General features: G+C 40.0%; 1 protein-coding gene across 1 annotated transcript; it reads left to right on the top strand.

Annotated features, from left to right (window-relative positions):
- Window positions 1–473: 473 nt before the first annotated feature.
- Window positions 474–7,320, top strand: GZMA (granzyme A). Its single transcript, XM_002744979.6, has 5 exons — window positions 474–577; window positions 2,963–3,107; window positions 4,872–5,013; window positions 5,203–5,472; window positions 7,092–7,320. The coding sequence occupies exons 1-5, from the start codon at window positions 511–513 to the stop codon at window positions 7,248–7,250; spliced, it is 783 nt and encodes a 260-aa protein (XP_002745025.1). The 5' UTR covers window positions 474–510; the 3' UTR covers window positions 7,251–7,320.
- The last annotated feature ends 2,350 nt before the right edge of the window (window positions 7,321–9,670 follow it).

Here is a 9,670-nt window from a genome sequence, read left to right as displayed (position 1 = left end):
CATGCAACAATCCTACATGTTCTTTACATGTACCCCAGAACCTAAAATACAACAAAATATATATTTTATTGCAAAAAAAAAAAGAAAGAAATTTGATTGGTGACCAGTTTTAAGGACAAAAGCTCTAATTTAAGTCTAAAAGAGTTTCCAGTCATGGATACTGCAGATAATATTGCAGATGATGAAAGCATCATCAAAATCTTAACTAAGACATTTTACAGTCTCCCCTGGTGTCCTGTGATGGCAACAAGGCCCTTACCCTTCTCCCACCCTGTATAATTCCAGTGTCCCATCACCAGTCCTAGCAAAGGAGCGCGTGCCTGTTGGCAGTGAGCTGTCATCCACTGTTCTTACTTGTGTTTGGTTTCCTAATGCTAAACTTTGAAATTTGGGAAAAAAAAAAGAAAGAAAGAAAGGAAACCACATCCTTTTTACACTCAATATAAGGATAGAGGCAGTTAAGAAGTGAAAACAGATTTTCAGGTCGATTGATGTGGGACAGCAGCCACAATGAGGAACTCCTACAGACTTCTGGCATCCTCTCTCTCAGTTGTTTTTCTCCTGCTAATTCCTGGAGGTAAGACTGATTCTTCTCACTTCTCTTATGACTATGAAGCAAAATGGAACAGACTTTCAATGAACTTTTGGTAATATTACCTTCTTATACTGAAAGATGTTTTCCTTAAAATGTTTAGCCAGGCACAGTGGCACATGCCTGTAGTCCCAGCTACTAGAAAGGCTGAGGTAGAAGGATCACTTGAACGCAGGAGTTTGAGTCCCAGGCTGGGCAAGATAGAAAGACCCTGACTCTATTTAAAAACAAAAAAATAGCATTCTTTCTTGTATTTTAAATATTTCTTTATTTTAGAAGAAAAAAATTTTCTTCTTATAATTTTTTGCAAAAGATAGTCGAAGCACCAATGTTTATTGCTGCCAATTTATAACTTGAAAGTTGACAAAAAGGACAATGTAAAAATAAGCAAACAAAACTCTCTTGAGTTAGTAAAACAAATAGTACCTTCCAGGAGAGGAATACTGGCACCTTAGTCAGCTCAGCCTTTTCTGCTGTAGAAAATGCATAGTTTAAAGACAATTAAGACAAAGCCGACCCAGACACCAAAAGTGAATCAGGAATTATTAGAATTTTTACACTTACTTCTCTGGTCTAGAGACTCTTTGGGAATACATTAAGACATCGGGCCAGTTCCCTCGTTAACCCTTTGGGAATGCTATAGTATTTTTTATTAAGCTAATTCCTTTGTCTACCAAATGGGAACCAGTATTTCTGCTTTTGTGTGAGTTGCACATGCATGGGTTAAAATGTTGTACAATTCATGGTATTACCACTGAAAGGGTGATAGCTCTTGGGAAGCTCTAGATTTCCCTTGAAGACCCTACTAGGAAGTGAGGACTACTCTGGAGCTGTGGCAATACAGAGCCAGCCATGGTTTTTCCCAGGATTCATCAGCTTCTGGAGGCAGGGACTTATATAATAACCTGCCTTGCCAGGAATTCCCAAAGAACTCTGATTTATTGTGTACCTAAAAATGAGAAGAAATTTGAAAATAACAAGGCTGCAGGACAAAGGTTGCCTATGTTATAACTATATTCAGGCATGTTAAATCCTCCGTAACAGAGAAAACAGGGCAGATGAATCCAGCCATACCTTTTCTTCAAAGGAAACAACAAAAGCAGCCTGCCATGCTCCTCTCTGTTCCTGTGTTCAGAGAGAGCAGTGTGGGCCCATATGGGGAACAGACACAGCACAGCAAGGCACAGTTGAAATCTATCTGTTCATGAATCACCCTAGGAAAACTGGGATTGGGTGAAGTTCTCTTGTTTCTGAAAGCGCTTTACCCTCTTATTTCTACAGCCCAGAATTTCCTCCTCCCAGCTCCCTTTTTAAAAGCAGAGACGTCTGCTTTTTCAAATCACACTAGCCACCTTTCATGTGGTCACTCTCCTCCTTGCTCTCACCCTCATCAAATCTTACGAAAGGTTTCTATAGCTGTCATTAATACTTATGACATTATGTATGTGAATTTGGCAATGACTTGGTCCCAATTATGGAACAAGAGGCATGGTGCCCTATTCAAGAAACCGTGAGTCTCAGCAAAAGTATTTTGGGAGAATCCAAGAACATCTGGAGCAGGAGGTGGAGAGCTCAGAGTGTATCACTAAGACATAAGGTTCTCTTGATCAGCATATATGGTTTGCCTTGTGTTCAGTTCTCACTGTTCCCTAACAATGGGTCTCTACTTCTAGACCATCATCAAGGCAATGTCACTTAGGCAGAATTCTCTGCATATAGTATCTTCTCTCCTCTCTTCCCTACCTCACTGGGAAAGACCTTAGATTAAACCACATGGTTTTGTCTAGAGACTGAAGGGGAGGTGCAACTGATGTTATTTTCTTAACTTATGAGTGAGAACAGTGCAGTTTAATAACCAGAATTCTCATAGTGAGGGTCACAGCTGAATGATGCTAATATCAGTTCAAAGCTGTGTTTTTGCAATGGCTTAGGGTTAAAAGGGAAGGTATGAGTCTTCTAAAAGTCTTATCTGCTTCCCCCAAATTAACACTTAGCCAAAAGGGGTGGGAGCACCCGAGGTTCTCACTACCACTGGCATCTCCTGCAGCAACTGTTGATGGTAAAGACCAAGGCAGAGCTTTCTGCCCTGGGCCTGAGGTTGCTGGTTTGTGACATCCAGCCTAATGATCCTGGAACAGTCAATGGCCTGGCTTCTGTGGGTGGAAGAGCTCTTCCAGGACCCCAGAGTCCCACAGGCATAGGATTTGCACCAGATGTCTACGGGTCTACATAGAGCAAAAACTGGGGGAAATGCTCTCATCCAGACTTCGTCTCTGAGTGCAAAAAGCATGGCTGGTCTTAGAAACGTGGCTTTGTGTAGAGCTCTTTGAGGGTGGGCACCAATCTCATTTGTCTTTTCCCATTAAACAGATGTCTGTGAAAAAATTGTTGGAGGAAAGGAAGTAACTCCTCATTCAAGACCCTACATGGTCCTACTTCAACTTAACAAAAACAACATCTGTGGTGGGGCTCTGATTGAAAAAGACTGGGTGTTGACTGCAGCTCACTGTAACTTGTAAGTGCCTGAGTTTTTAAAAAAATGTTTGTGAAGATACTCTAATTTGGGGAAGCATTAATAAAAAGAGTAGGCTGGGCGCATTGGCTCACACCTGTAATTCCAACACTTTGGGAGGCCAAGGCAGGTAGATCACACGAGGTCAGGAGTTCAAGACTAGCCTGGCCAACATGGTGAAACCCTGTCTGTACTATATAAAATGAGCTGGGCATGGTGGCACATGCCTATAATCTCAGCTACTTTGGAGGCTGAGGCAGGAGAATTTTTTGAACCTGGGAGGCAGAGATTGCAGTGAGCCAAGTTTGTATCACTGCACTTCAGCCTGGGCAACAAGACTGAGACTCCATCTCAAAATAAAATAAGAGTAGAACCCATTAAAGCCAATGGAGATTCACATGTATTTTCACATCATTTAAGTCTTTGAGCACTTGCTTTAGCCTGAAAGGAAGTTAAGCCCAGACTTGCCACAAAGAATCAGGCTATGAGGTAGCAGCAACCACAAGTTCTTTCTGTGGTCTAGGTCTCCACTGAGCCACTGGGTACAGGTGCTGCAGAGCTTTGCTTCTGTCATGACTGTGACCAGGTAGAATTAGCTTCAGCGTGGAAGGGTGAAACTTTCAGTGCCCCCTCAGAGGGTGCAACCATCAAGTAGAGGAAGCTTGTGTCCAACGCCTTCCTGTATTCCTCTGTGAATTCCTCTCACATCTTCGGTCATCTCTATGCTCCTGTCAACCACGACATTCAAACCTCTTCCCAGCTCTGGTCTTTTCCCACTCTCTAAGACTCTAAACCTGGGCCATTCAATATGATAGCCTCCAGCTACATGTAGCTATGTAAATTCAAATCAATTAAAGTTAAATAAAATCTTAAATTTAGTTCCTCAATCACACTAGTCACATTTCAAGTCCTCAGTAGCCACATGTGGCTAGTGCAGATTCATAGAACATTTAATCATCAAAATATGCTCTACTGGAAAGCACTGTTCTAAGGTCTTTTTCTTTCTTTTATAATTATTTACTTTGTATTGACATATAATAGTTGCACATATGTTGGGGGTACATGTGATAGTTTAAGTGAGACTAATCACAGCTGATGAGGAAAGAAAAGAGGCAGTGTGCACAATCTGGTTAGTGTAGTTTATGTTAGGTTGTGAATGATGATAGCCTTAATCATCAGTACATCAGAAAGCATTTTGATTTTTATAATCAAAATGAACCTTTAAGAGTAAAAAAAAGACTCCTGGACCCTTCTTCCTTCAGACCACCATCCCTTCAACACACTCAACGCCATGCAAATAGGTTCCTCCATGGGACAATCTGTTTTCCTGTTTGAGTTTGTTGTTTTCTTTAAACGATTCCTTCAATGCCTTACTTTACAACCATTGGCTACTTTTTGCTTCTGTCTCTGGACTACTGAGGTCTTTGCTTTCCAGTGATTCTCCATCACAGCTAAATAAGACAGGGGTAGAGGGGCAGACAAGCCCAAGACCTGGCTTTGCTGCCATGGAATTCTCTTATTTGTTTTCCAATGAACCTAGTTTAGCTTTTTATAAATAAGCTGGTGATGATGATGAAGATGAATTCATAAACATTCTTTTATTCATAAACATGATTTTATTCTTTAAAGCATACATTTTCTTTCTAAGCCAGAAAGAGGTCTCCTCACCTCCATATTTACAAATGGGATAGTGAAACTGGTCAGCACATATGCTCAACTGCTAATACAAAGAATAAATCCAGTAAATAATGTTGTATCTGTTTTCAGGAGCAAAAGGTCCCAGGTCATCCTTGGGGCTCACTCAATAGCCAAGAAAGAGCCAGAAAAACAGATAATGCTTGTTAAAAAAGCGGTTTCCTATCCATGCTATGATTCAACCACACATAAAGCTGATCTTCAACTAGTACAGGTATGTACCTTTGACTGTCTTCTCAAAAGTTATAGAACCTCCTACAACCTGGCCACCGATCTGAAAACCTTTTCTTATACCCCTTTTGTAAAAACTTACATAAAGGGATCCTGAAAATTTGGACTAGAATTTAAGTTAAAACATAAATATTTATCTTATCCTATTCACACTTTGTTTTTCTTACAACAGCTGATGAAAAAAGCAACAATTAATAAATATGTGACTACCCTTCATCTGCCTAAAAAGGGGGATGACGTGAAACCAGGAACCATGTGCCAAGTCGCAGGGTGGGGGAAGATCAACGGTATGTCATCTCGGTCCGATACTCTGAGAGAAGTCAATATCACCATCATAGACAGAAAAATCTGCAATGATCCAAAGCACTATAATTCTAACCCTGTAATTGGAAAAAATATGGTTTGTGCCGGAAGCCACCGTGGTGGGAAAGACACATGCCATGTAAGTAAAATAAGATCCCACATTTTAGCTATTGAAGTATAGAAAATGTAATGTCATGCTTTGTCTTGTCATGGCACTGGCTTCTACAGGATCCTAGTGCTTTTTGAAATAAGTTTAATGAAACCCCAGTCAAGTAAATAAATGTGCTCCGCTCAAGTGAGTCATTAATCAAAATTAAGAAGTTCACTGCTAGTGCATGGATTGACCAACTATGTATTTTGGATTTTATACAAAAATTACCAAGAAGCAATGTTTTGTCTAATTCTTCATATTAACATATGTAGATCTAATGTTGAAGATATGCAACACTTAGAAGAGCTGAAGTTAAGGTTTCTCAAGGGCATTCAGTGTTCTTTCCCCATTTCAGTACATTCCCTCTCCTTCCCCACCACATTCCTCTGCCATTTAACTTAGGCACGTCTGACATGTCTGTCATTTATGACCCTGGCTGAAGACCTCGAGCCAGACCCCATAGCTTCCTAGAGCTTAGTTTAATCCCCAGCAAGCAACTTCAAAGCATAACTCACACCAGAGAATGTGTAAGCTTCCATCCTAGAACCCCCCGAGAAGGGGTGGGACAGGGCCATGCTTAAAGACAAGGATAGAAGAAACATTTTACAGATTTTTAAACTGAGTACTAACTTGCACTTCTCATTTGTCCCAAAGACCCTATAGAGTCTTACCTGAACAGGGGTGTGCCGTATGCATGGTTTGGGAGGTACCAGAGATTGAGAAATACAAAGGTCTCTCCTTCCCTAGATCTATGTCTTGCCTTCAGAACCAAAGCTAGCCAAATCCCAGGAAAAGACAACATCTGTCTTTAGTACCTGTCTACTTTCTCTTCTCTGCCCTAGTTCACCCATTCCCTCCCCTGTCCACCACCCTGGCTCCCAGGAACCCAGAACCTTCATGCTTTTGGAACCCACATGCAGCATCCTAAGCCACGGCAGCATCCCAAGACACTAGTCCCCATCTCACCAGCCACCCGCCACCACTAAAGCTTGGCAATCCTTCCCTGTCCTCTCAAAACCCTTGAATTTTGCTATTGATGAATTAAACCTAAAGGACCAGTTCTGCAAATGCCAGTTACTGTAACAGGCAGGGGAAATATTCCTGTTCAGGGAATTTAGTAGAGAGTTATCAGCCCACAGACACTTCTTTATTTTATATATTCATAAGGCCAACTTTTACCTGAAAGGGACTGATTTGGTTTTGTTTCTTTGAGAAGGCAATTATCTACTGGAAGAACCAGAAAACATGGTTTTTATTCTTTGCCTCAATGTACCATCTGCATTTGACTATTTTGCCCCTTGAGTTATTAAGCGTTTTAAGAAAATGACAAATAAACAGGAGACTTTCCTTTCCAAAACCAGAACAGTCTCAAAAATTAGCTGGTAACATATACAAGCTTCATTTCCATTTTCACTGGCTCATAAATAAACCAGGGAGCCAATTCAAAAGCATTCAAATATTTCCAAACATTTTAATTTTTAAGCACTATCTTCAGTTAAGTCAAGGTTAGTCTTACCTCCACATTAAATACTGCAGAATTTCTTCCATTTCACTAGTGGTAATGCTCAACACTGACCCCACTCCCCACCCCTCTTGTTTTCCTCCAGGGAGATTCTGGAAGCCCTTTGTTGTGCGGGGGTGTTTTCCGAGGTGTCACTTCCTTTGGCCCTATGAAATGTGGAGACCCTCAAAGGCCTGGTGTCTATATTCTTCTCTCACAGAAATACCTCAACTGGATAATTAGAACTATCAAGGGGGCAGTTTAAATGACTGTTTCATTTCATTTACTGTGGCTTCTTAATCTTTTCACAAATAAAATCAATTTGCATGACCGTAACTTTCTCTCCTGTGACCTTAGTCGGCAGATCTGCACCAGCAAAGTGAAGCAGAGTTACATGGCAACCTTGTAGATAATGCAAGGGGGAGGGATTAGGTGATCAATGTCACCAGAGTCATTTGTGCGTCAAGTGACATGGGAATGCTTCCTGAATTATTCATCTCACTATCTCAGTGGAATCCTGCAAGAATGACCCTAAGATCAGGTCTAATAACAAATGTAGTAAAGGGCAACAGAAACAGCCAGTCTGGAACATTTGTGTTAAAGGAAATACAGGGCATTGTTCCACATTGGCACCTGCGTTTCATGTTATACACAAGAACCTGAGTCTATGGGACAAACAGCAACAAGCAATGCCTTACAGTATTTTCTAAATTCTAGGGCATACAAATAAAGTGCTTGGGCAGCAAAGAAAATTATGCGATAGAATGTCAGCCTTCTTTCTCAGTGCCTGCGTTTAAGCCTTGGATTACCTAGGTGATTTCTCAGTTCTCTTTCTTCTTGAGACTGGGTAGATCCAATCAACATGGTGGTTACAGTGGCTGCCATCCCATAGTAGAGAGTAAATGTTGACTTGTGTCCGAAAGTTTTCTTTGGAAAAAGCCCTCATAATATCTTTTCAACATAGTGAATTTGGTAGATAGTTATCAGCCTGCAATCACTTCAAGATGTGATAATGTGAATAAATTCCTTCAATTTCTATAGTCCCTTTAGTAATATAAATTTTATATATGTATATTATTTATTATGTAATACAAATTTCAATATATACATATATTACATATGTATATATATGCATGCACGCACACACATATATATATATACACACATATACACACACATATATACATGCATAATACATATTCAAACCAATAACATACAGCAACACTAAGAGACAGGTTCTTAAAACAAAGTAAGGAGCATAGCTTAAAGACTGGCTAAAATAATAGTACATGGGTTTTCAACCATGCTAGTTCATTAGGCTCACCAAGCTCTTTAAAATTATCAATGCCCAGGTCCCACCTCTAGAGATCCTGATCTAATTGGCATTTGGTGGGACCCAAGTTGTAGTATTCATGAGTTCCCCCAGTGATTTAATATGCAGCCAGGGATAAGAACCCTTATTCTAGAAAAGGAGACCTGGTGCAACTACATAAAAAGAGGCTCTGAGAGAGTAACTACCATGATATTTTAAATCCCTCATTGTTAGTTAAGATTTTAACTGCAAAAAGGATGGACTATTCCCTACCGTCAATATGTATTACAGATTTTCAACTCTGTTTAAAAAGTGGTTGTATGGAACCCTCACTGATTGCTGGTAGAAGTGTAAACTAGTACAACTTCAGGGGAAAACTGGCAGTGTCTACTAAAACTCAACATGTATATCAACCTATGACCCAGCAATTCCACTCCTGGGTAGATCCCAAACAGATACGAGCACTTTTATCCGTCAAAGATGTGTTCGGAAATGTACATAGCAGTTTCATTTTTGGAAGTCAAAACTAGAAATAACTCAAATATCCACACACAATAAAATGGATGAACAACTGTTATGTAGTCATACAATAAAATATTACACAGCATTGAAAAAAGAACAACTTCAGTTACATGTGACACAAATTTAATGTTGAGGAAAAATGAGATAAAAAAGAATATACATGACGTGATTCCATTTATCTGAAAGTTAGCATATGGAAAAACTAATCCATGGAGATAGCAGTCAGAGAAATGTAGATCTGAGCAGGGCACGGTGGCTCACGCCTGTAATCCCAGCACTTTGGGAGGCTGAGGCAGGTGGATCACGAGGTCAGGAGTTTGAGACCAGCCTAACCAATAAGGTGAAACCCTATCTCTACTAAAACTACAAAAATTAGCTGGGCATGGTGGCATGCCTGTAATCCCAGCTACTCAGGAGGCTGAGGCAGGAGAATTAGGATAATTCCTTGAACCTGGGAGGCAGAGGTTGCAGTGAGCCGAGATCATGCCACTGCACTTTAGCCTGGGTGATAAAGCAAGACTCCGTCTCAAAAAAAAACAACAACAAAAAAGAAAAATGTAGGCCTGCTAAGTAGAAGTAGGCACAAGGAATCCCTTTAGGGTACTAGAGATGTTCATATCTTGATCTAGATGATGGTTATACAGTTATTTATTCATAAATTTAAAACTCATCAAGCTATAAACTTAAGACTATTGCTTTACTATATGTGAATTATTACACCACAAAAAATTTTTAATTACAAAATTTAAAAATAGGTTGTAGCCCAGGATTTTGTTTTGTATGTTATCTGAAAGCTTACCATTTTCTTTATGAAAACCATATTCCAAACTTTCCAACAAATCTAATCGTAG

This window comes from Callithrix jacchus, chromosome 2, assembly GCF_049354715.1.
Source record: "Callithrix jacchus isolate 240 chromosome 2, calJac240_pri, whole genome shotgun sequence".
NCBI classification, from domain to species: Eukaryota; Metazoa; Chordata; class Mammalia; order Primates; family Cebidae; genus Callithrix; species Callithrix jacchus.
Note: the sequence above shows the minus strand (reverse complement) of the source record. Positions and strands in the feature narration are given on the sequence as shown.

Excerpts from the sequence above, each read along its gene's own strand:
- GZMA (XM_002744979.6), top strand. The coding sequence starts at position 511 with ATGAGGAACTCCTACAGACTTCTGGCATCCTCTCTCTCAGTTGTTTTT. Across the intron at positions 5,014-5,202 it reads CTGATCTTCAACTAGTACAG|CTGATGAAAAAAGCAACAAT; the intron begins GTATGTACCTTT and ends TTCTTACAACAG. Across the intron at positions 5,473-7,091 it reads GTGGGAAAGACACATGCCAT|GGAGATTCTGGAAGCCCTTT; the intron begins GTAAGTAAAATA and ends GTTTTCCTCCAG.